At 37.7% G+C, this 27,389-nt stretch overlaps 1 protein-coding gene across 1 annotated transcript in view; it reads left to right on the top strand.

Moving 5' to 3' along the window:
- LOC104611711 (V-type proton ATPase catalytic subunit A-like) overlaps positions 1–20,684 on the top strand; it is a 36,265-nt gene extending 15,581 nt beyond the window's left edge. The window contains exons 13-20 of the mRNA XM_010278891.3: positions 11,606–11,712; positions 12,669–12,863; positions 18,406–18,492; positions 18,633–18,737; positions 19,273–19,370; positions 19,485–19,563; positions 20,102–20,190; positions 20,303–20,684. Coding sequence (XP_010277193.1) covers positions 11,606–11,712; positions 12,669–12,863; positions 18,406–18,492; positions 18,633–18,737; positions 19,273–19,370; positions 19,485–19,563; positions 20,102–20,190; positions 20,303–20,417 — 875 coding nt within the window. The 3' untranslated portion in view covers positions 20,418–20,684. The remainder of the gene's footprint in view (positions 1–11,605; positions 11,713–12,668; positions 12,864–18,405; positions 18,493–18,632; positions 18,738–19,272; positions 19,371–19,484; positions 19,564–20,101; positions 20,191–20,302) is intronic.
- Positions 20,685–27,389: the final 6,705 nt, after the last annotated feature.

Here is a 27,389-nt window from a genome sequence, read left to right as displayed (position 1 = left end):
GTGCTTTCATTTCATGTTCAAATTTTGAATGTAAATGAAATTCTTTCTTTGAGATTGATTGAACTTTTAAATTCATGGGCATGTAATATTATACCTGAATGGTAACACCAAATGGATTTTGGAAGGAGATGGTAACACCAAGTTCTTTAACTCTGTGGGAAATGGTAGAAGAAAGAAAACTACGATTCATAGGGTGCTGGTTGATGGTCAAGAATTAAGAGAGAGCAAAGAAATAGTAAGGATATTTGTGAATCACTTTAAATCAATCTTTTCAGAATCCACGGGGAATAATCTGGGTCTACCGGAGCTGGAATGGAGAAGATTATCTGAGGTGCAAGCACGGGAACTGGAAAGAAGATTCTCTCTAGAAGAAGTTAAATACGCAATTTTTTGCAATGGATAGGCTCAAAGCCCCAAGCCTAGATGGTTTCTTAATGGCTTTCTACCAAGAGTGTTGGGATTTCATCAAATTGGAGTTGTTGGAAGTGTTTCATGAATTCTATCTAGAAGGGAAGGTCCCCTTTGGAGTAAATGCCACCTTTATCTCCTTAATTCACGAAAGGAAAGAGGCTTTTTCTCCAAAGGACTTTAAGCCAATAAATTTGATAGGGAGTCTTTACAAGATCATCTCAAAGGTTTTGGCTGAAAGGATCAAGAAGGCCCTGCTCACTAATTTCACCGTTCCAAGGGGCTTTTGTTGAAGGCCCTGCTCACTAATTTTACCCTTGATTTTAAGCTCTACTCGGTTTGATTTGGAAAGGTGATAAAATTCGGTTCTGGGAAGACCTTTGGGTTGGGGAAGCTCCATTAAAAAACCAGTTCCCTAACCTTTTTGCTCTCTCTAACCTTAAGGATGTTCCTGTATCCTTTTTGTGCACTTCTTCTCCCTTGGGCCTCAACTGGGATCTGGGATTTAGAAGAGGTTTAAGAGAGAGTGAGTGTGCATCTTTGATTAACCTTCTTAATATCCTAGAGAATACTTTTTTGGACCTGCTTTCGGATGATTCTAGAATTTGGGTTCCCTCACCGAATGGACTTTTCACTTGCGCCTCTTTTTTCAAATCCCTAACTTTTCCTACTTCACAAGGGGTGGACTTCCCGGTGAAAGAAGTGTGGTCTAAGCCTATACCACCTAAGGTTCAAGCTTTTTGTTGGGAATCTTTCCTTGGAAAGCTTGACACTTGTGACGTGTTACAGAAGTCCCTTTGTCTCTATTATTTGGGAGTTTTTCAGTGATCTTTTCCGCTGCAGGTGGATCCCTCCCCAAGAGGTGGCGGGCATTTTCAGGTCTAACTTCTTAAGGCAATCAAAGAAAATAGGAAGACTGATGTGGAAAGTCACTAAGGCTGCAACTGTGTGGGTGGCCTGGGAGGAAAGGAACAACAGAATTTTCAATGGCAAAAATAGATCCGTGGAGGAGGTTGTTGAGGCAATAAAAGTGAAGGTTGCCTTCTAGATTAAAATATGGAATGCTTTCAGGATTTCACAGTGACTGATATTCTAAGAGCTTGGAAGGAGATAGCACATTCCTCTAGAAACAAAGACAACATAGTAATGGACTGGAAACCCTTGAAACCCTTACAAGGTAGCAAAGTTAAACTGAATTTTGATGGAAGGTCGATGGGCAATCCTGGCCTGGAAGGAATTGGTGGGGCAATTAGAAATTTGGAGGGCAGATTGCTGGCCCTTTATTTTGGGCCAATTGGTGTGTCTAACTCGATTAAAGCTGAATTATTTGCCTTACTTCAAGGTCTCAGGATCAATGTTCTAAAAATCGTAATCTTATTGTAGTTCGTAAAGAGGTTTAAATCGAATCCTATCATGAACCGTATCGTAAATCGTAAGATTTTTTTTTCTGATTTTTCTAAAAATTGTCAGAATACTATAAAAATACCTAAACCCCTTAAAAATTATGAAAATGAATGACTTTGTACTAATTTTTAGCCTATAGACATAACATAAATAGGTAGTAGTAGTAGTAGTACTATAGTAGTAGACTGGTAGTGAGTCTGACGATTAAACCACTTTCATAAATCGTAATTCAATAGATGCCATGGGTATGATCAAGTTCAACTTCAATTTTAAGCAATAAAAAATTATATCCATAATTTTATTGCAATTTGATATGATCATATAATTTATAAATATGAGCCTTACATGACATCGTGTTCATGTTCATATCTTTCAAGTTTCAATAAGTTAAGTCAAATCATCAATACAAGAATACAATGGTGAAACAATGCAATTAAAGAAATTAAATTCTGAAGTCTAATAATTTTTTTTGGTAATTAATACCGTTGCATAATTGGACATAACTCATAAGCACATCCATTGACACAAACAACTAAACAATCAAAGAGATGCTATGTGGACAAGTATAATAAATTACAAATCTAGCCAAATCATAAGCCTAACCATATCCACTAAATCAACATAAATAAAGACTTATACACTGAAACTAACAAAGAAATCCTCACTGATCAATAAGCAATATAGAGTTCTTCAGTGTTCAGCAAAGATGCCCTATTCTGTTGTTGCCTCCAACCATTTATAAACAAAAGGACACCTAACAAGAAGGACAACTAACTTAAAAATTAAAATATGACACATAAAATAAATGAAAAGTCTTATGAAATAATGTAAATATAAAATGGGTCAAAAATAGGATGGAAAATGGGGGTGAGCCTTTGTTTTGCATCAGAAAAAGAGAAAAGTATAAGGGGTTTAAGTCCCTGTGTTTGTTTACAAAAGAAAAAGGAAAAAAATGAAGCAAAAAAAGAGGAAAATGCAATTGGGGGGAGCCCCTGTTTTCATTGCAAAAAATTCATGCAAGAACAGAATAGAAGAAATGTTTTGTGTCAAAATAAGAAGGGTTGGACCTTACCCCTTTCATCTACAACGAAAAAAACAACAGAAATCAGAAAAAAAGGAAAAAGAAAAACCCTTACCTTCCATGCAAAAAAACCAGAAGAGTGAAAGAAATGGGGCAGAGCCCCTGTTTTGCGTCAAAAGAAAGAAAGAAAGAAAGAAATGGGGCGGGGCCCCTGTCTTGTCTCAAAAGAAGAAGAAAGAAAGAAAGAAATAGGGTGGAACCCCTATTTTGAGACAAGGGGATGAGGGTTGGAGCTTCAATGGAGGGTTTCGTCTCTTCCAGTCTCCTGCCCAAGAATGTCCTTTGATAGTAGTAAGCCTCTTTTGATTGATTAAAGAGGCTATTTAAGTTAATAAAAAACAAAATAACAATGCTGCCCCTTGATGTAAATGTGTAGATTTTAAAAAAGTGGAGGACTAAATGGTCTTTTATCTTAAATTATGTTTTGGTTCTAATCGTTTAAATCGGTTCTGAATTGCGATTTACGATTTGATACAACAATTTTGAACATAAATCACACAATTAATTTAAAAAACGACTAGGACATATACGATTTGAATCATTTTGGGGCTGATTCGATATGAATCATACGATTCAAATCATGAATTGCACGATTTTAAAAACACTGCTTAGGATTGCTAAGCAGTTGGGCCTCAGACAAGTGGCGATTCAAATCATGAATTGCACGATTTTAAAAACACTGCTTAGGATTGCTAAGCAGTTGGGCCTCAGACAAGTGGAGTTGGAAGGGGACTCCAAAGTTATCATCTCTTGGGCAAAAACTAATAGACATATTCCATGGACTCTCAAGAATGCTTTCAAGGAAATAGAAAGGGCAGCAAGAGAGCTGAATGCTGAATTCAAGTGGGTTAGAAGAAGCGCAAATGTGCTAGCTGATTCCCTTGCCAAACAAGGGATAAATAGTCAGCATCTGTTTTGGGCATCTTTGTAATATAGTGTTGGTTATTAGGCTGATGTTGTAGTCTTTATTTAAGCTTGTAATGCTTTTTCACTTATTTTAATTTAATATATCATAAGTTTCATCGATCAAAAAATATATATGATACCTTGTACAAAGGTGTTGTATTGTGTTGGTAGTTGGTACTTCAATTTTCAGTGTAAATTTCTTATCTGAAACCTTGTCCTGCCGTGTCCTCGCAGTATCTGAGTAGTATAGGCATGGAAAGCTTTTACTGATGCCATCTATTTTGAATATTGGAAAATATGTTTTGTTTTTGTTTTTTGCATAATGAGAGGGTACAATGACAAGGTGGAACTTTTTAGGGGTTGAGTACTTCAATGTTTTTTTTCTTCCCAGCTAGCAGGGGTTTGAGACAAGGTGACCCCATGTCACCTTTCCTATTCACTTTAGTTGCTGATGCTTTTAGTAGATTTCTCTTAGAAGCGGATAGGGCCAGATCCTTATGAGGGTGGAGAATAGGTAGAGATAGAGTTTCAGTAACCCATCTTCAATTTGCAAATGACATGATAATCTTTTGTGAAGGTTGTGATTTGGTGGAGGTAAGAAATCTGAAGATTTGATAACTCACTTTGAGAAGGCCTCAAATTTGAAGATAAATTTTGAGAAAACTTGTGTTGTGGGAATAAATTTGATTACAGAGGAGGTGGAGTCTATAGCAGCCTCGTTAGATTGCACATGGTCTCAGTGTCCTCTATCCTACCTAGGACTTCCCTTAGGCACAAATCCAAAGGAAAGTAGGTTCTGGAACCCGGTGGTGGAAATGTTCGAAAAAAGATTGACAGCTTGGAAGAGAAACTATATTTCCCTAGGGGGTAGAGTTACTTTGATTAAAGCAACTTTAGCCAACTTGCCTTTATACTTCCTGTCAGTCTTTAGAATTCCTAAAAGGGAGGCAAAGAGGTTGGAAAAACTGATGAGGGACTTCTTATGGGAACCTGGGGAAGAGAAAAAAGATCACTTGATTAGGTTGGAGGTGGTGAGTAGAAGCAAAAATGAAGGAGGCCTAGGCTTAGGGAATGTGGCGAGTAAGAACGAAGCTCTTTTAGGTATGCGGCTTTGGAGGTGGCCCTTGGAGAGGGAGAGGTTGTGGCATGAAGTAGTGAAGAGTATCCATGGCTGTTCTAAATCTGGATGCGGGGGTATCTTGAAGGGCTTCGCTCACAACACCTTGGAAGGCTATTTATGGCATTCTCCCAAAGTTCCTCAGATTTGTAAGGTATGATGCTTGTTTTGGAAACTCCATTCTTTTTTGGGAAGATATTTGGGTGAGCACTCAACCCCTAAAAGACCGCTTTCCTTCTCTCTATTCCATCTCCTTCTTTAAAAGGAAACCAATTTCATGGTTTCTTTCCCCCCCCGGTTTGCCCTTTGGATTTAAACTGGAATTTTGGGTTTTGAAGAGGGTTAAGGGATGAAGAACTTCTTTATGTTTCAGAGCTCTTGTTGCTTCTAGACTTAGTGTGCTTGGACCCCCCTAAACCGGATATAAGGGTTTGGTCTCTAACCCCGGTTAGCTCCTTCACTTGTGCTTCTTTCTTTAAAGCCCTCTGCTCCAACCCCTCTTCTCAGGTTTTCCCTGTTAAAGAGATCTGGTCAAGGCCAATTCCTCCTAAAATAGCAGTGTTCTGTTGGGAAGCCTACTTTGGTAAGATCAATACGGTGGAAAACTTGCAAAAGAAGAAACCTTACTTGTGTTTGTCCCCAAATTGGTACTTCTTGTGTAAAGTGATGGGTGGGGACTGTAACCATTTACTGATGTCGTGCTCTTTTGCTGCAAATATTTGGAACTGGGTTGTTTCACTGTTTGGGTGCAGGTGGAACTTGCCCTCCGAAGTAAAGCTGCTGTTCATTCCGGCTGCCTTTGGGAGATTGACAAAAAGAGGGAAGCTAGTGTGGAAATGTATCAGAGCCGCTACCTTGTGGACTTTATGGGAGGAGAGATGCTAGAATATTTCAAGAAAAGGAAAGAAGTCTTACTGAAATTAAGGAATGCATAATGACAAGGACAGTCTCGTGGCTGAAATCTTCACACTTGTTGGTAGATTACTTCTGTTAGAATGCTCGAGTCAGGGGTATTTTGGTCATTCTGGTGTATCTTCTTGAAAGTGAAAGGTCTATTGTATCTGAGTTTAAGTTATGTGTCCCATCTTCTATGAGGGACATAATTGTCTTTCTTGTAACTCTTAAGTTTTATGAATAAAATTCAAGTGGGTCGGCTAGGAGAGTGATTTTTCACATTCTCTCTTCTAGTCTGGCCGAATACTCTTCTTCTCTCCTTCTTCTTCTTCTTTCTCTTTTCTTTCTTCTTTCTTCTTCTCTACTTTGACCTAGAATCAACTAGGGTTTATTCACATGGTATCAGAGCAATAAGGTTTATTCACAGTAGGTTTCATCATCCTACAACTGACCTGATTGAAGACTCGATAAAGGGCTGAAAAGGAGTTGCCGTTTTGAGGGCCTGGAGGTGAGAATGCCTCTGGCCGGTGCTGTGGTGGTCGTTGAAGTGGTATACTAGACCCTCTATTCAGTGTACGAAGAGGGCTGGACGTATACAGGTATGGACACTGCTGGCATGTGTTCAGAAATGGATTGTGAATGCTAATTTTTGTGCTTCAAAAGTTAGTTGTTGTGGTGTCTGGGTGAAACTGATACACATATCAGTCATGTTCCTTTGTTTTTCTTGCTCGCATGTGTGCTGAAAGAAGAGTAGTAGACTGCTGATGTCCACAACAGCAGTGGTGTGGTGATGGTTGTGTTGTGGTGGCTGACGGATCAACCTATGTCAGAGAAAATATATTCTTGATCTACTTGAAGAAACAGGGTTGTTAGGTGCTAAACCAACAGAGACTCCTATGGAACTCAATGCCAAGTTAAGTGTGGATGCAGGTGAAGAGTTTGATGATCCTGGAAGATACAGAAGGTTGGTGGGAAAGTTGAACTACCTGACCATTACCCGACCCGATATATCATTTGCTGTGAGTGTGGTGAGTCAGTTTATGCAACATCCCCGGGTTCCTCACTGGGAAACTGTTCTGAGAATTGTTAGGTACCTAAAGGGTGCTCCAGGTCGTGGTTTGTTATACCAAAAGGGAGGAACTCTTGAGATAGTAGGGTACACAGATGCTGACTGGGCTGGCTCTATATCAGACAGGAGGTCAACCATAGGGTATTGTACCTTCTTGGGTGGCAATCTTGTAACTTGGAAGAGCAAGAAGCAAATAGTGGTGGCAAGAAGTAGTGCAAAAGCAGAGTACAGGGCTATGGCCCATACCACATGTGAACTAGTATGGCTGAAGAACTTACTATAGGAGATGGGTTTCTCAATTGACAAACCCATGAAACTATACTGTGATAACCAAGCTGCTGTTCACATCTCATCCAATCCCGTATTCCATGAAAGAACTAAACATATTGAGGTGGATTGTCACTTTGTGAGAGAGAAAGTGATAAGTGGGGTAATAACTACATCTCATGTGAGCTCAGGAAATCAGTGGGCAGATCTCTTCACAAAAGGATTGTCTCGGGGAAGAATAGATTACATTTGTAACAAGCTGGGACTATATGATATATACTCTCCAGCTTGAGGGGGAGTGTTAGAATGCTCGAGTCAGGGGTATTTTGGTCATTCTGGTGTATCTTCTTGAAAATGAAAGGTCTATTGTATCTGAGTTTAAGTTATGTGTCCCATCTTCTATGAGGGACAAAATTGTCTTTCTTGTAACTCTAAGTTTTATGAATAAAATTCAAGTGGGTCGGCTAGGAGAGTGATTTTTCACATTCTCTCTTCTAGTCTGGCCGAATACTCTTCTTCTCTCCTTCTTCTTCTTCTTTCTCTTTTCTTTCTTCTTTCTTCTTCTCTACTTTGACCTAGAATCAACTAGGGTTTATTCACAACTCCTTTGATGACTTAAGGAGAAACTGGGCAGCAGTGGCTTCTACAGTCTTCACAAAGAACAAATCACAATCTGAATGGGAATCCCCACCAGATGGAGTGGTAAAACTGAATTTTGATGGTAGCTGCCAAGGTAACCCAGGGCCATCTGGAATAGGAGGGATTTTGAGAGACAAAGATAGCAACATGGTGTCTTTATTTTCAGGACCAGTGGGTGTTGGTGATTCTGTAAGGGCAGAGATACTAGCAGCGGTACAAGGTATATAGATGGCCAGTCAACTTGGAGTGAATAATTTAATAGTAGAAGGGGATTCCAAGGTAGTAGTGAGCTGGTTGACAAGTCCAGAGACAACTTGTTGGGGCTACAGGGATCTGTTAAAGAAAGTTAAATGGCTGACAAGGAATATGTCAGTCAGGTTTCAGTGGGTCAGCAGGTCAGCAAATGCAATGGCTGATTCTTTGGCCAAGCAAGGGATGTCAATGGAGATCTGTTTTGGGCCACTTTGTAACTGTGCTTCAGGCTTGTGTTTATTTAGTGTTTATTTATTTATTTATTTTTGATCAATGTTTGTTTAGTGTTTATGACTCAGTCCTAGGGGGAGGTAACACCATGTGCCTCTCCCTAGGCTGAATGTACTGCTATTTTCTGAATTAATAAAACTACTCTCATTTATCAAAAGAAAAAAATGACAAGGTGGAAGTTTATCTCAGTTGGAGACAAACAATTGTGCCCAGTCTTAATATGCATAAGCATATTTTGATGGTTTACCAGTTTGGTTTTTTGCTTGAGTTTATATATAAATGGGTCATGTTATGTATTAATGATGGGATTGGAAATAGGGACACTGACATGATAAATTAAGTTATTTTAATGCAATAAGTACACTAACCTGATGGGAAAAGGCTCTTTCAATGCAAGCAGGGACAGGCTAATCCTAAAGGGTTTCAGCAGTAATTTAGTAAATATCAATGTTGTAAGACTTGGGCTGTTCATCAAAATGGAAAAGCCATTGGGTCATGGTCAAGTAGTTCAACCACTGGGTTGACCCTGTGACCCATGATGTCATATATAAATATAATATTTTATATATACTATAACATGTGTATTGCCTGTCGTTTAATGGTCATTTTTCTACTCTTTGTTCAAGTGATTGAGGTTCTAGTCTTGTAAATGAACACAGGTGGTGTTGTTGCTTAATGGTACTATTTAAATCTTTGTAAATAGGAGGTTGTGAGTTCAAGTCCCCTAATTATCAGTTTATACAATGAAGTAGTGACCTTGGTGGGTTGTTTAAAACAGGCTTGGTCACTAAATTTCAGCCAGGTTTTAATGGTTTGATTGTGTTAGTAGTGAGCCATAAGGTTTTTGGGAAAAACTAAAAACTTGTGAAAATGCAGCGATGTTGTCAATTGTTGAGTTGGGCCTAGTTGTTTTTTATTCTGGACAACAAGGTACAGGGCCATGGCACATGAATACAGACCTATGGTGTTGATTACTTAGAGACCTTTGCACCGGTTGCAAAGATGACCTCTGTTTGGATACTTCTTTCTCTTGCTGCCTCATACTCTTGGCCCTTGTTTCAATTTGATGTGAAGAATGTTTTCCTAAATGGTGATCTGCAAGAGGAAGTGTATATGAATCTTCTTGCTGGTTTTTACAGTGATACTGAAAAGGGAAAGGTATGCAGGCTTAAGAAGTCACTTTATGGCTTGAAACAATCTCCCAAAGCATGGTTTGACAGATTCAGAAAGGCCTTGATTGCTTTTGGATACACTCAGACTCAATCCGATCATACCTTGTTTGTGAAGCGTAGGGGATCTTTGGTGTCAGTCCTAATTGTTTGTGGATGATATTGTTGTTACGGGGAATGACCTAAGTGAGATTGATTGTTTGAAAAGGAACCTACATAAAGAATTTGAAATTAAGGATCTTGGAGAACTGAGATACTTCCTAGGCATTGAAGTTGCAGGATCAAAACATGGAATTTTTATCTCTCAAAGGAAGTATGTCTTGGATCTTCTTCAAGAGATGGGGAAGCTTGGAACGAAGGCAATCAATACCCCTATTGATCAGAACCATAGAATCAATGCATCAGGAGGTAAACCAGTAAAGGACATTGGGAGATATCAGAGACTTGTGGGTTAGCTGCTATACTTGTGTATGACAAGACCAGACATTTCCTATGCAGTAAGTGTAGTAAGTCAATACATGCATGCTCCACGAGTCCAGCATTGGGAGGCAGTTGACAGGATTCTTGCTTATCTAAAGGGACACCCAGGCAGAGGCATATTGTTTACTGATCACGGATAGTTGAAACTAGAGGCTTATATAGATGCAGATTGGGCAGGATGCCTTGATGACAGGAGATCAACTTCAGGAGTGTGCACCCTTGTTGGGGGTAACCTTGTCTCGTGGAAGAGTAAGAAACAAACAATGGTGGCAAGATCAAGTGCTGAAGCTAAATACAGGGCCATGGCACATGGAGTTTCAAAACTTCTTTGGATCCGTTCCCTATTAGAAGAAATTGGTGTATAGGCAGAAGAACCTATGGTGTTATACTGTGATAACCAGGCAGCAATTAACATTGCCCATAACCCAGTCCAGCATGGCCGAACTAAGCACATTGAAGTGGATAGACATTTTATCAGAGAAAGAGTAACTTCTGGAGAAGTTTGTCTTCCATACATTGCTTCTGATCTGCAGCTTGGATGTTCTCACAAAAGGTGTTGCAAAGAACAAGCTGGAGCATGATCTACGCAAATTGGGAATGTGTGACATTTACTCCCAACTTGAGGGGGAGTGTTGAGTTGGGCCTAGTTGTTTTTTATTCTTATTTTAAGCTATTTAGTTAGGAAGTTGTTGGGCTTTAGGCCCATTAGTTTATGTTTTTAAGTTGTGACTGTTCAGTTACATTAGCCGCCCTACTAAGGGCATCCTTGTAATATCTCATCCTTTAAGTTAAGTATAAATATAATGAGGGGTTGGCGGCTAGGATTAATTCAAGAATCCTGGTTGACTCTCTACTCTTTTCTCTCTCTCTTTTCTTCTCTACTACTGAAATCTTTGTCTTCCTCCTCTTTTCCTTTCACAAGAAATTCAACTAAATCTACAATCAGTGATTTCTACTTCAATAATAGCATTTGAGGAATTTATTTATGTCAACAAACAAATGTCTGGGAAAAAAACTCATCGAAGACTTGTTCGCTAGGATCATGATATGAGCTGATGACAAGGACCAATGCATGTTATCATAGGCCTTCTCAAGATCCAGTATATATAGATAATCCATTGCTGTCAATCCTTATTGTATCTTTTATACTCATTTGCTATTTGGGTTTGGTCCATTGTTAGCCTTCCTTTGACCACATGCTGAAAGGTGAATAGGAGTTATGATACTTCCCACGACCTCTCCAAGTGTCATGCAGAGGACTTTGGATTAGACTTTATACAAACTCCCTACCAGACTGATTGGCCAAAAATGCTTGTGGTGAAGAGTGTTCAGAAACATCTCATCTCCTTGCCTATTAAACATGGTGAATTGATGAAGAACACCTTATGACGCCTACTGCACAATACTTTTTAAAAATGATTAACATGGCAAATTTAGGTTACACTAAATGTTTAATACTTGTCAACTGTCTAATAACATGCTCAAGACCCTGATGGTCCTACACCACTACACTTTCCACAAGTGTGAATTATTTTTACATGCTATTGATGCCTGATGGAAAAAAGGAAGGAAAGAAAAGCTTTTACTGGTATTCATTTTTTCTGCAGCCAATATTCTGTACTTGTAAGCTTTCATGTTATAAAATGCATTTTGTTATCTTCCAATTGATGTGAGTGTGGAATTTTCAGGCATCACGATAGCTGAATATTTTAGAGACATGGGTTATAATGTTAGTATGATGGCTGATTCGACATCACGATGGGCAGAAGCGTTGCGTGAAATATCAGGGCGGCTGGTAAGTTTCCTTTAGGCTAGCTATGTTTGGTTTGAAGGAAAATGTAGGGAAAGGAAGGGAAACCTTTACAAACCTTGTATTGGTTTCCCTGTCTTTCCCTTCTTTTCCCTACCTTTTCCTTTAAACCAAACATAGCCATATTTTATCTCATATGGAACATCTTGTCCCTCTGTTTTGGATGCTATTCCCTTGTTCTTTATCTGTTCTATGGAAGGAAAGATGATACCGCTTCTTTGTTTTGTAACAACAATCTATGATACCCAGAATGGTGCTGTCATGTTGAATGCTTCGATTTTTAGTGTAAATTTCTTATCTGATATCATATACAGCAGTATCTAGGTAACATAGATGCCAATTTATGATACCCAGATGCCTGTCCAATCCCCAAGGGATGTTCACCCAACTGAGGTTCAGGATTATGGGGTTCAAGAAAACTAGGGATTTACAAGACAAAACTCTTCCTGGGTTAGGGAATAAATGATAATTTGATGGAAATTAGAGTGGGAAGTAGAGTAACTGAAGTTGAGGGCATACTTAATTGTTCAGAATATAAGGATATTAAGGAACTTAAGGGAGGATGAAAATGATAGTTTATGGGTGGTTTTTATGGGGTTATTTTCCTAACCAATGAATGGGGTTAAAAGCTAAAGACTAACAGTATTCCTATTAGTTCTTCTCCCCAGATAATAAAACAATATAATTTTTAGAGATCCAAATCAGATTTGGAAAACAGGTTCTGAGCTTGGCCTAAAGATTGTTGGAGTTCAAGAAATGCTAGAAATATGGATAATGTATTTGCTTTATGGAGGCATTATTTTGTGTCTACACTCGCTATGCTTTCTGTGTACAGTGTACACACCATGCTATCATACTTTTGTTTTCATATCTTTAAATTGTCGAACGCATACGGTGGTATCCATTATCTGAATCTGAGGACAAACATATTTCTTTTTCAGGCTGAGATGCCTGCAGATAGTGGTTATCCTGCTTATTTGGCAGCTCGTTTAGCTTCTTTCTATGAACGTGCCGGTAAAGTTAAATGTCTTGGTGGGCCAGAGCGTACAGGTAGTGTTACAATTGTTGGTGCTGTTTCTCCTCCCGGAGGAGATTTCTCTGATCCTGTGACATCTGCAACCCTCAGCATCGTCCAGGTAACAGTGACCTTCTTTTTCCCTCTAACTCCCCAAATACTTATTTAATAATGTAATCCCTTATTGCATTTGGGTCACGATTGGGAAGCATTGGGACTCACTGATATAGGTTTCACTAAATAAGATTATCTGGATCATTAATTTGCTCACCAATAAAAAAAGATCAATAATTGGCCCAATTGGATCTTAGTAATCCTCTAATATGCAACACAATTTTGCAATCCAGTAAAAGTAATGACATGCAGGCTTAGAAGCTGCAAATTTGATGGTTAGATTAATTCAGTCGAACCAGTGATCAACCTAGAGAAGTTCCTTTTAGGGCCCACTAATAATTGTGTAAAATAAGAGTAAACAGAGGAAGAAGAAGAATTTGTTTTATTATTCATCAATCTCTATGTATATATACAAGTTACAAATTCTATGTTAGGAAAGAATATATTAGGAAAGAAGACTAATCAAATTCCTACAAATCTGTCCTACAATCAAGGTAAATCATATCTCCCTAGTATTTACTTCCTATTTTAGTTATACAGTCTGTAATATCACATCTCCCTAGTATTTACTTCCTATTTTAATTATACAGTCTGTAACATCTTCCTATTTTAATTATACAGTCTGTAACACTCCCCCTCAAGCTGGAGCATAGATATTAATCATGCCCAGCTTGTTACAAAGATAATCAACCCTAACCCCATTAAGAGCCTTCGTGAAGATATCTCCCAGTTCTCCTGTTTTCACATAACCTGTGGAAATCAAACCTTGCTGAATCTTTTCACAAACGAAATGGCAATCAATCTCGATATGCTTAGTTCGTTCATGAAAAACAGGATTAGATGCAATGTGAAGAGCAGCTTGGTTATCACACCACAACTTGGATGGTACTGAAGTTTTAAGACCTACTTCAGTTAGAAGCTGATATATCCACATTATTTCACACACAGACTTGGCCATAGCTCTATATTCCGATTCTGCACTCGAACGTGAGACAACATTCTGCTTCTTGCTTTTCCATGAAACTAGATTCCCTCCAACAAATACACAATAGCCTGAAGTAGACCTTCGATCTTCCTTGGATCCTGCCCAGCCAGCATCTGAAAAACATTCAATTCTAGTATGACCATGATTGCCATACAAAATTCCTCGCCTAGGTGCTCCTTTTAAGTAGCACAAAATTTGTTCTACAACTGTCCAGTGATTAACTGTTGGAGAGGACATGTACTGACTCACCACACTAACTGAATACACAATATCTGGACGAGTTACAGTAAGATAATTCAACTTTCCAACCAATCTTCTATATCTCTCAGGATCTTCAAATAATTCACCATCTTTTGTGAGCTGCAAGTTAGGAATCATTGGAGTGCTACATGGCTTAGCTCCCAACTTTCCCGTCTCAGACAACAAGTCAAGTACATATTTCCTTTGAGATAAGAATATTCCCTTCTTGCTTCTTGTTACCTCAACACCCAATAAGTATTTCAACATTCCCAAATCTTTGGTATGAAACTGAGTGTGGAGAAAGGATTTAAGGGATGAAATCCCTGTAGTATCACTCCCTGTAATGACAATATCATCCACATACACAACTAACAAAATGATGCCAGCAGCTGAGTGCTTGAAGAAAACAGAATGATCAGACTTACTTTTCTTCATACCAAAATTCTCGACTGCCTGACTAAACTTTCCAAACCAGGCGCGAGGACTCTGCTTCAACCCGTGCAGAGACTTATGAAGATAGCAAACTTTCCCATACTCCCCCTGAGCAACAAAGCCAGGCGGTTGCTCCATATAAACTTCTTCTTGAAGATCCCCATGAAGAAAAGCATTCTTGATGTCTAACTGATGAAGGGGCCAATTATAAGTAGCTGCCATAGAAATAAACAACCTGACAGAAGTAAGTTTAGCAACAGGAGAAAAGGTATCAGAATAATCCACTCCATAAGTCTGAGCATATCCTTTAGCAACAAGACGAGTTTTCAATCGGGCAATGGACCCATCAGGATTGACTTTAACTATAAACACCCATTTACACCCAATAGCCTTCTTATTTGCAGGTAAATTTACCAAGGTCCAAGTACCATTGTCCTCTAAAGCATTCATCTCCTCAATCATAGCATTACGCCATCCAGGGTGAGAAAGGGCTTCTTTAACAGTCTTAGGAACAGAGATAGAATCAAGAGATGCAATAAAAGAACAAGAAGAGGACGACAAATGATTATAAGACACAAATGGAGATACTGGATAAGTACACTTACGCTTACCTTTACGAAGAGCAATAGGAAGATCATCATTAGAGACTGGTTCTGATGACGAAGGAACAAGATCAGTTGAGACTGGATCTGCCGACGAAGGAGTTGGTGTAGGACATGAGTCTGGAGGGGTTGGTCACCGAGAATAAACCTGTACTGTAGGTGGCTTAGGCCTGGCAGGAGCAGATTCAATAGGATGTGAACCAGATGATGTGACAGTATAGATTAACAAATCATCATCCTCCCCCTGACTTGAATGAGGAGTAGATGGAAAGAAAGGTGTATCTTCTAGGAAATTAACATCACCTGACACAAGATATCTGTGAAGAGTAGGACAATAACATCTATACCCGTTTTGAACACGAGAATACCCAAGAAAAACACACTTCAAAGATTTTGGATCTAGTTTGGTAGCCTGAGGACGAACATCCCGAACAAAGCATGTACACCCAAATACCCTAGGCTCAATAGGAAACAATGTTTTATTTGGAAACAGAACATGATAAGGAGTCTTACCCTGAAGGACAGATGAAGACATACGGTTAATCAAAAAACATGCTGTGGAAACTGCATCAACCTAGAAAGGTTTAGGAACCTTCATTTGAAATAACAAAGCTCTTGCTGTTTCAAGAGGGTGTCTATTTTTCCGTTCAGCAATCCCATTTTGAGATGGTGTATCTACACAAGAAGTTTGATGAAGAATGCCATGCTGAAGCATGTAAGTTTGAAAGGATTCAGACAAGTACTCCTTAGCATTATCACTTCTCAATATTTGTATAGAAACATTAAATTGAGTTTTAACTTCAGCACAGAAAGCAGAAAAATGAGAAAACACCTCAGAACGATTTTTCATTAAATATAACCTTGTCATACGAGAGTAATCATCAACAAAAGTAACAAAATACTTAAACCCAGTTTTGGACTCAACTGGACACGGACCCCAAACATTTGAATGGACTAATTCAAAAGGAGCATTAGCTCGTTTATTGACTCTAGGACTCGAACTAAGACGATGGTGTTTAGCAAACTGACAAGATTCACAATTTAATGACGACAAATTCTGAAATTGAGGACAAATTTGCTTTAACACATGGAGAGAGGGGTGACCCAACCGACAATGTGCTTCAAAAGGGGTTACAACTCCAGAACAGGCTATGGATCTTGGAACTTGTGTATCAAGGATGTAGAGACCTCTAGACTCATGTCCCTTACCAATAATCTTTTTCGTCGTAAGATCCTGAAATAAACAATAATCAGGAAAAAATGAGACACAACAATTAAGGGTACGAGTGAGTTTGCTAACAGAAATTAAATTAAATGATAACTGAGGTAAACTAAGAACATATGACAAAGGAAGTGATGGTGTTGGACTAATTGTGCCAGACCCAATAACACAAGATGTTGACCCATCTGCTAAAGTAATAGGAGAGGTAGATTTATGTGACTGAAAGGTAGAAAACAGACTTGAATTACCTGTCATATGATCTGTAGCTCCAGAATCAATGACCCATTTGGATGAGGAGGAAACAAGACATGTATTGGGTTTACCTGACTCGACGATGGCAGTAACAGGAGTAGATTGAGGTTTCAATGATTCTTGGTACTGATCAAATTTGGCATATTCATCTGTAGATATCATAACAGACTTCTCAGAAGTATCCGTGGTGGATGCAATATGGGCTGACTGAGTTTTCTTATTCTGCAACTTCCTGCAATCCCGCTTCATATGTCCTGGCTTATGACAGTAATGACACACTATCTCTCCTAACTCCTGTCCACGAGTATTAGTATTCCTGTCATAGTTACTTGACCTACCACTACCACTCCTGTATTGTTGTCTCCCTGATTCAGATGTATTATTGCGGCTAACAAGGGCACTACTAGGCTGAATAGGTGGAGAACATTCTGTACGAAGGACCCTACTGAAAGCATCTTGTAGAGAAGAGATCTCTGAACTGGAAAGAATCTGAGATTTAGCAGTCTCAAATTCAGAAGGTAGGCCAGCTAAAAAACTCATAACAGCCATCTTTTCTCGCTGAGCTTGTTGAACAGTCACATCAGTACTAAACGGAAGCAACATATTAAGTTCTTCATATGTTTTCTTGAAATCCATGAAATAGCTTGTAAGAGATCTATCGCCTTTGTCTGCCCTGTAAAAGGCTTTGCACACATCATAAATGCGGGAAATATTCCCCTTTCCGGAGTACAAGAACTCTAGATAGTTCATTAATTCCTTAATAAATCCACAGTGAGTGACTAAACCGACCACCTCACTTTCAATGGAGTTGCGTATCTGCAAGAAAAAACGGGCATCCTCCCTCAACCAAGACTTTCTCGAGTCATCATTAGGAGGGTCATCAGTCAAATGGTTATCCATAGCAATACTCAGCAAATATAGTTGAACAATTTTACTCCAATCCAGATAATTAGAGCCATTAAGCTTATGCTCAGTTATTTTTGACATCACTGGAATAACATCCGACATAACTATTGATTTCTTGTCTGCCATAATCTCAAAATTCAAATAAACAGAATATTTTGAACCCTGAAAATCAACAGAGCACACCTGTTGAAAACACCGGAATGGATATGCACGTAACAAAGCACAAATATGTGCTATATAGGACGAGGCGAGCCAAAAGACAACGACCGAAAAAAAAATTTTCTGGCGACAGATGTGCCTCCGCGTGCCGGCGCGTGTGACTGTGGCAGAATCTTCAGGCGGTGCGTGAGACACACGCGCAGGGCTGCTGACTGCCGGACTTTGCAGAGACTAGATGCTTTGACTGCTCCAAGGAGGTGACCCGAAACACCCAAAAATTTTCCTCTACCTACTGTTTACTTAAAACAAAAGGGCAGGCAGAGACTAGATGCTCTGATACCATGTAAAATAAGAGTAAACAGAGGAAGAAGAAGAATTTGTTGTATTATTCATCAATCTCGTATGTATATATACAAGTTACAAATTCTATGTTAGGAAAGAAGACTAATAAAATTCCTACAAATCTGTCCTACAATCAAGGTAAATCATATCTCCCTAATATTTACTTCCTATTTTAGTTATACAGTCTGTAACATCACATCTCCCTAGTATTTACTTCCTATTTTAATTATACAGTCCATAACAAATTGATTGTTAACGTTTAAATTTTCTGGGTGTGTGCTATGTGACGTATAGGTTATAAATCCTGATCCTCATCCACCGAACCTGTGTAAATATTCAAATGAATGGATCTTGGTGCTTACATTTGCAACCAAAATTTAGTTAATACTTGTCAATCAAAATTTTGCAGGTCTTTTGGGGTCTGGACAAGAAACTTGCTCAAAGGAAACATTTCCCATCTGTGAACTGGCTTATTTCCTACTCGAAATACTCCAAGGTGTATTCTTAAAATGTTTTTCCATATATCACATGTCCTAGATGATGTTATTCTTCCTCCAAGGACTTGCATAACATTTACTGCTTGTTGACTGGATTTTTAATTTTTTTTTCTCACATGCAATTCATGTATATTCCCAGGCCTTGGAGTCTTTCTATGAGCAATTTGATCCAGATTTTATTGACATCAGGACAAAAGCCCGTGAGGTGTTGCAGAGAGAAGATGATCTAAATGAAATTGTCCAAGTGGGTTTACTTCCTTGTTTTATATGTGTTATGGGTTTTCCAATCTCAGTTGAAATTGTGTTTCCTTGCTGTTTGATGAATGTAATTATGTCAAACGGGTAGAATAGGAATAGTTTCCTTCCTACCTATTGTGAAATGAGGTGGGTAGTAAAGGAAGCTGAATACCTACCATTAGGTATTAATATCTTAGATTGATATTTTAAACAATCCAATGAATCAAAGGTTATGGTTTTTTGAGGGCGATCAGAAAAATAACTCATTGCAATTTGAAAATGTAATGGTTGGATCATTTCAAGAGTAAAGAATAAATTTCACTAAAAAAGAGAACTGATTGCAAACTAGATGGGTGTCGAGATGACACACCAGAAAAGCTAATCAAGATGAAAAAGATGTACATTACAAGATTGAATCTCAGCTTTAATTTTGATATCCAATATTTGCTTTTGCTATCATTGCAAGCTATACAAACCTTTTCAATGGATTAACCTAGTTACCAATATCATGGATGGTCTTATGGCTGTTTATATTGTTTCAGCTTGTTGGGAAAGATGCTTTAGCAGAATCAGATAAGATTACCCTGGAGACTGCAAAACTTCTGAGGGAGGACTACCTTGCCCAGAATGCATTTACTCCGTAAGTACCACTTTGAAATTTAACCAGTAAACAACTCTCCTCCTTGGATCATCTTTTAGATCAATTTATGGTGGTTAATAAATTGTCCTTTTCTATTTTGTGTCACTGCATCAGATATGATAAATTCTGTCCATTCTACAAATCTGTTTGGATGATGCGCAACATAATCCATTTCTATAATTTGGCAAATCAGGTAAGCTTATACTTTCCTTTTACTTTTTCTTGCCTTTTTTGTTTTGTGGTCAAGAATTGCAATCCTACTGGAGTTGTTTGTGTCATTTAATGGAGTGGACAAGTTCTAGTGCTTGTAAAAAAATCATGCATCCATCTTTGTAGAGATATACCCATTGTAAAATCTGGGTCAGTTTTGGCGTAAATCAATCTTTACTAGGAGAATCTGAGATTTGGATGTAATCCAGATTCCAGAGTGGGTTGTTTTCGAATTATTATTATTTTTTAATTTTCTTTTACAGAAAGAAAATGAGTAAATTAGGGGGGGGGGGGAGGGGTGATTCTGAAAAGAGAAGAATCAATTAAAAGTCCTACGTTCTAAATAGAATTCATCATCTCCAAGGAGGCAGAATGCCCTTAATTCTGATGTCTTCAGACTTCAAACCCATAGGTTTATGGACAGTAATTCTCTAGGCTGGAGCAGAAAATTTTCTTGATCATGCTAGTATCTCTGTTAATGTTTTCAGAAATTCTTTTAAACAAGTCATGGGGTTTTGCAGGCGGTGGAGCGAGCAGCTGGTATGGATGGCCAGAAGATATCTTACAGCCTTATCAAACATCGGATGGGAGATCTCTTTTATCGTTTAGTGTAAGTGGGAAGGCAAAACTAGAAAATGGGGAAGGGATAAAGCCTTCTTTTGCATCATTGCATGCTCCATGGATTGTGTGTGATAAGATCTGGTAATCTTTCAATGTTACAGGTCTCAGAAATTTGAGGATCCTGCAGAAGGGGAGGAAGCCCTCGTGTCAAAGTTCAGGAAACTACATGAGGATCTGACTGCTGGTTTCCGCAATCTTGAGGATGAAACTCGATGATCACATTCTTCTTCTCAGCTTGTAGACCACTCACTTCGGCCATGCTGATCCATAGCTATGAAACTTGGTCTTTCTCCTTTTCCTTCTCGCTTTGTAGGGCCTATATATCATATGATGTTGGTGGCCTTTTGTTTATTGCGGCTATTGTTTTCTCATTACACCCTCGTGAGTTGTTTGTCAAGAATAAGTGAGGCTGAACCAGGTAAATTCATATTTATTTGTATATATCCATAGAATAAGATGCAATGGAGCTCGCAATCTCACAAATTTCTATTGATCTCGCCCTTTTGGTTCATGGGAATAGGGGTTTGGAATGGTAGTGCTATACTGGCATGGGCCATTCCATTTCCATTGCTGATGGAATGACATTCCCCCATTTGAGGGAATGAATCGAATTCCGTTGAGAATGAAATTCCATTTCAGTTGATTTCAATTTCCATTCTGATTCCGATTCCCGTTTCAACCAAAACAAACTATGGGAATAAACAATTCTGACAGATTTCTATTACCATTTCGATTTCAATTGTAAACTAAACGGAACTTAAATTGTTTTTGATAGGCTTACACCAGTTGGGCATTTTTTCTCATTTTCCTCTCCCGACCCAAACCCCATGCCTTACCATTATTCTTGGTGTATGAAAGCATGAAATGCATCAAAAGCTTGTTGAGTACCCTATAGGCCTGTAAGTTTGTTGAGTAGCCTCTGGCCCTCTGCTATATCGGTGGTCGGTTCTGCTGCAGAAGATAGCCTGGGCTCTGGTGATCGGTTTAAATTCGGAACCAGTTGCCAAGCAAAAATGGCCCCCATATTTGGACGGAGTTGGGTCTCATGTTGGTACGATAAATCTGATAATTCATATACTTTCTTCACTCCATATTGTTTTTATCTCTTTGCACTCTCACCTTTCTCTCTTCCTCTTTCATGTGCATTTGCAATTGACACTCAAACTAATTAATAATGGTAATTAGTAATGGAGATGCATTTTAGATATAACTATTTTTCAAACTTTATTCATGCTATTTGTTTCTAACAACCGTTCTGTTATATTTAATTTTTTTTGTAAGTTGGTCTACATCAGCATTTTCAAAGATCAGGACCCACTTGTTACTCAAGTTTGGGACCCACCATTGACTGTGCATTGTTAAATTTAATTGAATCTCCACCATCCAATGGTTTTATTATTTATTGTTCTTACTCAATGTCGGGCTCTCAGATAAGCACAATATGGGACCCATAAGAAAAAAATAGTTTAATTGGTTCCACCACATATGTAGACGAAAGGTTTGCTATAAACTACATACGTGTTCCTTTTACTAAAAGTCCAAGTGTTTGTTATTTGGTGATTGCTCTTTGGAGCTTGGCTCTTTCTGTCTCTATCTTATCATGTAAAGAAAAGGAGAAAAGGTAATGAGAGACCCACATATGTATTAATTGATATTGACAAACGTGAGGACAGATTACATATAAGAAAGGCCAACAGAGGCTCGTGCTAGGAAATTCTTATCTAGAATACGCCATCCAAACTAGCCTTAACACCCAAATGACATTAGTGCCCATTTATACATCCCCTAATTACATGATCCCACTTCCAATATAAATGGAAGTTGAAATATACTAACATAGCTAGGTTCTGTTTGGCATCAATGTGTTTCACAGGTGGGTTTCTTGCATCATAACAAATGATGTTTTTTAAAGGGCAAAATACAAAAACCTCCCTTGAAGTTTCTGACAATAATAAAAACCTTCTCTTTAATTTAACTTTAACAAAATCCTCCCTTGTATTTTCAAAAAAATTGACAAAAACCTCCCTTTTGTTAATGAACATGTTGAAAATTGCATTTTTATCCTTATACCATCTAAGCTATTTGCAAAATACCAGTTTTACCCTTACTCGAAAAACTCATTACACTCTCTTGAGAAAAAACCCTAACCCTAACTGTTGCAAGCAGACAATGCTCGGAATATTCCACTTCCTAGAATATTCCGGAGACGATTCTTCACCGGACGATGGCTGGTTTCATATTGTTGGTCGATTTCTTCACCAGAGTTCGTTTTCTTCACGAGAATTCATTTTCTTCTTCATGAGAGTTCGTTTTCATCTTGCAGCGGTTGTGTTCGGAATATTCTTCACCAAACAACATATGTGGCTTTCCAAATATTTCGGTGACTATTCTTCACCGGACGACATCTGTGTTTTTTAGGTTCGATTTCTGATTTTTTAGGTTCGATTTCTTAAGTTCAATATCTGATTTCTGATTTCTTGAGTTCTGATTTCTTAAGTTCGATTTCTGATTTCTTGAGTTCGATCTCTATCTAATCCGTCAAAGTAAAATATAGAAGACATGTCAAATGGGTCTGCCTAGCCATCTGAACTGGGCAAATATGACAGCCCCTTCTTTGAATCCTTCTTGGCCTCTAAAACCTCTGCTTTGAGTCACAATACTCATAATATACTCTATCTCCTCTTTAACTTCTTTTATTGAAGGCCGATTCTGTCGTTGTTCCTCCAAGCACCCTATGGTGTATATCCAAATTAAATCTTTTTGAATGGCTAATTTGATTCGACAGTACATCAAACAAGTTCTACACAATCTCAATCCTGCAAAGGCCATATCTTCCCATCTTTTACAATGCTAGTTGACAACGAATGCATCAGCAGCTGGAGCATTACAGTATTTGTTCTAGCCAAAGATTTCAATAGCCCTGACTTCGGGCCTTTTAGAGTCTTACTTGCATGGGAATGGTTACTATAAGAACTCTGTTTTCCATGGCCGCTTTCACTTGGTCCACCTTTGCATTTTCCCGCAACCTAAACAGTGTTGGTTGGTGCCAATGGACGGTACCAATGAATGCGTAACAGTGCTTAGGACCCATCAAACTAGAAGGAGGCAACTCTTTGGAACCATTGGATTAGGAAGCAAGCAGGGGCAGGTCCGAAAAATTGATGCAAGGAAAAGTTTGTCGTCTGATAACAACCAAGTAGAAGAATAAGAAACCAAGAATAGAGATGAACATATGGAAGATAGGATCCTATGACCGAACTGAAACAAAGATCAACTTAAGTGATTCTGACCTAAATCTTGTGGAGTTGGCTTTGCAGTTCCCTGGTTTTGTTGCTGAAAGACTTGCAGAAGTTGTGTGATCGGAATCCTTCTTCCTAGGTTCGTCATTCTTCTTCCTAGTTCGTTCTCCAGTTGCCCATCTTCCTTGTTCGTTCCTCACTCATTCTTCAGTAACCAAGATAATAAGAGAGGGCAAAGGGTATTTTAGTAAATATAGGTACATAATAACTTCTACAGGGGTAAAATGGGTATTTATAAAATTATATTCGATTTAACGTTTTTTGTCAGGTTCATTAACAAAAGAGAGGTTTTTGTTGATTTTTTTTTTTTTTTTTTTTGAAAATAGAAAGGAGGATTTTGCTAAAGTTAAACTAGAGGGAAGGTTTTTATTATTGTTAAAAACTTCAAGGAGGTTTTTGTATTTTACCCTTTTTTAAATCACTATGGTGCTCTTGAAAATGTAATGTGGTATATTCAAATTTGAAAAAGCTGATTGCTTTTTTTAGATGTCAAACTTTATTATAAATTATAATTAATTCTTTCTGAGAAGAAAGCCAAATCACTTCAGACACCAAATCGGCATACATCTCTACTATATGGGTTTAGGGGGATGGCATTACGACATTCGTGATTCTGTGGCCCTATTTTGAATTACAACCTCTAAACTTAAATCATAAGGGCTTTGATCAATCAAATCCCCTTCCCTATGATTATAAAAAACCACATGATTGGTTACCACTTTATGATATCAGTTGATTGATTATATGTTTTTTTGGTATCACAGTCGAACCCTAAATACTGATGTGGCATGTTCACTGTTATATTATTAAATTAAAAAAAAAAGAGTAAGAGTATCGATTGAATGAAACTCTTGACACTTAATTTCTTGTATCAAGAATGTTATACTTTGAACCTTGCATATAACTTTGGAAATTAAAAATGTGATGTTTTAGAGTAAAAATGCTCCCTAAATATAAAAAAAGATATCTTTTTAGACATTTCCTCCAACACCCCATGCACATAATCCAATACAAAATGTAGTGTGGCCATTTGAAATTAAATTTGTCCAACTAAATAAATTTTTTTTTTTCTTTTTTTTTTTAGGTATGTTATGCTTGGTTTGTTTGTGATGCATATTTCATTTGCACTGGTGTACATGCATGGGAGTGCAAAATAGGTGGAATCTAAATTCTAATTTACCTTTTACTTCAGATTTGACTGCCTTTGTTTGTTAGTAAAATAGCAAGTAAAATGATTTGGTCCCCACCTTATATGTATAAGAATGGAGATAGGAGAATGGTTATTTGTTTAGGAGTAAGGAAAAAAGCAAGATAATATGGTTCCCATCATATAAGAGAGAGAATTGAGGGAGGAGGAAAGTGGTGTAAATTTTGCATTTCCAGTAGGTGCAAATGAAATAAAAAATTAAAAAGTGCAAAATTTGTATCAGGTAGGAGTACAAATCATTGTTGCAAAGAAATGGTTGCAAAATTAGACCAGGTACAAAATATGCATCTGATTCAGATTTGCGCTAAAACAAATAAAGTAAACACCTACATAATGGGAATGCAACATCACAGTTAAAAGCACTGCCCTCAGAGACTGATGTAGCAGTTTTTGCATCTACAAGCTAATTTCATCTATTACCCTTTCATGAGTTTCAATTTGTTTATTCTAACTATTATTTTGGAACCAAATTTGATGGTGAACCAGAAATAGGATTGGTTGCTGCCAGCTGGTTTGGTCCAATCGACTCCCAATTGAATAATCATGAATTGCACAATTTTATGGATTCTTTGGTTGGACCATCTGGTTTGAAAGCTCTTTTCGTTTTTAACTTGGCAAGGGAGCATGTTAATGTAGATCACATTGTTGTATTCACGTCGCAACTTACACACTCGAAGGTGCATTCCTATTAGCGATCCAACAATTGGATAATAAGGTAACAACAATTTCGAATGCCCAAAAACAGTGTTTAAACTTTATGCATTCTTGATTATTGGGGTGTTTCCTATTGATGGAAAATAAATAAATTTAATATTTTTATTGCACTCATTGCAAATAAATAAATAAAATAAAAAACGTTATATTAATGGAAAATTGAGTTAAGATTATTGTTGTGGATGGTTTGATTTTTAATCTCACAAGTTGTAATCATTCCTCTTGATCAGAGTCTTGGGTTGAAATACTTTCAAAGTCATCACAAAGAAGAGTGCTTAGATATAAGAGGAACTTCATTTACTAAGCGAAGATTGTAGCTTGGAGCCTTGGAGCAATGAAAGAGAAGGGCACCATTATTTTTGTCATCAAGATGATAGGAAATTATAAACTTGATTGCATTTGGATGCGATGTAAATCATCGGTTCAGTTTTGTAAGCATTTGAAAAGAGGGTGTAATTATCATTGACGTTAAACTCTACTTCAGTTTAGTTTTACGTGCGTTTGGATGGAGTGGAGTTTTATGTCGATAATTGATATAAAATCTCACCAGTTCTAAAGTTTTACATTGATAATTGATGTAAAAACTGCATCGATTTTATTGATGTAAAACCTTACACTCTTCCACCCATCGCTATTTTCAAAAAGCAATGGTCATTTTCATGGTTTAGTGTAAAATGTCATTGGTGTAAAAATACACCGATGACGTTTTACACTGATTCCAAACACAACCTTAGGGTCCGTTTAGTTCACAGTTGGAATTGGAATCGAAATCCTCCGGAATCCGAATGATCCATTCACATAATCTATTTGGTTCAGACAAGAATGGGAATGGGAATTAGAATCAATAGAAATAAGATTTCATTCCCAAAAGAGGGGCAGGGAATGGCCATTCTAGCAGGAATGAGATTCCAATTCCACCCAACCAAACAGTTGGAATCGGAATAGATTCTAGACCAAGGTTCTAAATACCGATACGCCCGATACGCCAATAGGGGTATATCGGGCAGTATCGGTATTGTTTTTTACTTTTTTTTCATATCTGGTTCAAGGAGCCGGTTTAAGGTTCCTCCACCCCCTAAACTGGTCGAAAACCCTGGTACACCCTCTATAGGGGCATATCGGGGTGCTCCCAATACAATACATATCGACTGAAATAAGCCAATACATAACGATTTTTTGAACAATGTACCAAACCCCTATTCCCATAAACCAAACGAGGCCTTACTTATCTTTAAATTTTATACTTGCTAATGATCATTGGAAACCTCTACTATAGGGCAAATTACACTTATATTCCATTTTTTGTTTGACATTCATTATTTGGTAAATCTAACTTGAATTGCTTATTTAATTTAAAAAAATAATTAAGATTTAATTTGTAACTGACCTCATATTTCATGTGAATGGGACCCATACCATTGAAAGCCTTCATATTGAGTTTTTCATTTGAATTAGAAAAACTAATATGGGCCCTACATAGTGGATGTTTTTTCGTAGGTAGCTACATGTCTGAGGTTGACACTATTTTATAAATTGGAGTTAATTATTTTCATTTTTTTGGAATGAATAGGTTCATGTCCAAAGTAGAATGCTTCTATTTGAAAGTAGTATAACTTTGAATATGTAATGTCTGTACCATTTCATTAACTTGATGACATGAAAGGGGTCAATGTTTGTGATGGTAAAATCTCATAACAAGTATGATAATGCAATTAAGTTCTAGTCTGAAAGTGGCCACTTTTCTATGTAAATTTGATATAGAACATTCTAAAGTAAGAAAGTTTGATTTCAAATATATTAATACAAACCTCATTATTGTAATTCAAGTACCAAAGGAGATCTCGACTTAGCTTGATTGAACTAAGGGGTCGTTTGATAACAGCTGAAATATCTGAACTGAAAAGTTTATTATTTTGTCTTTTAAGCTCAGTTTGAAAGAAGTATAAATGTAAATACATACAAAATACA

Source organism: Nelumbo nucifera, chromosome 8, assembly GCF_055504915.1.
Source record: "Nelumbo nucifera cultivar China Antique chromosome 8, China Antique-T2T, whole genome shotgun sequence".
Classification (NCBI taxonomy): domain Eukaryota; kingdom Viridiplantae; phylum Streptophyta; class Magnoliopsida; order Proteales; family Nelumbonaceae; genus Nelumbo; species Nelumbo nucifera.
This window is presented reverse-complemented; position numbering and strand designations above follow the sequence as displayed.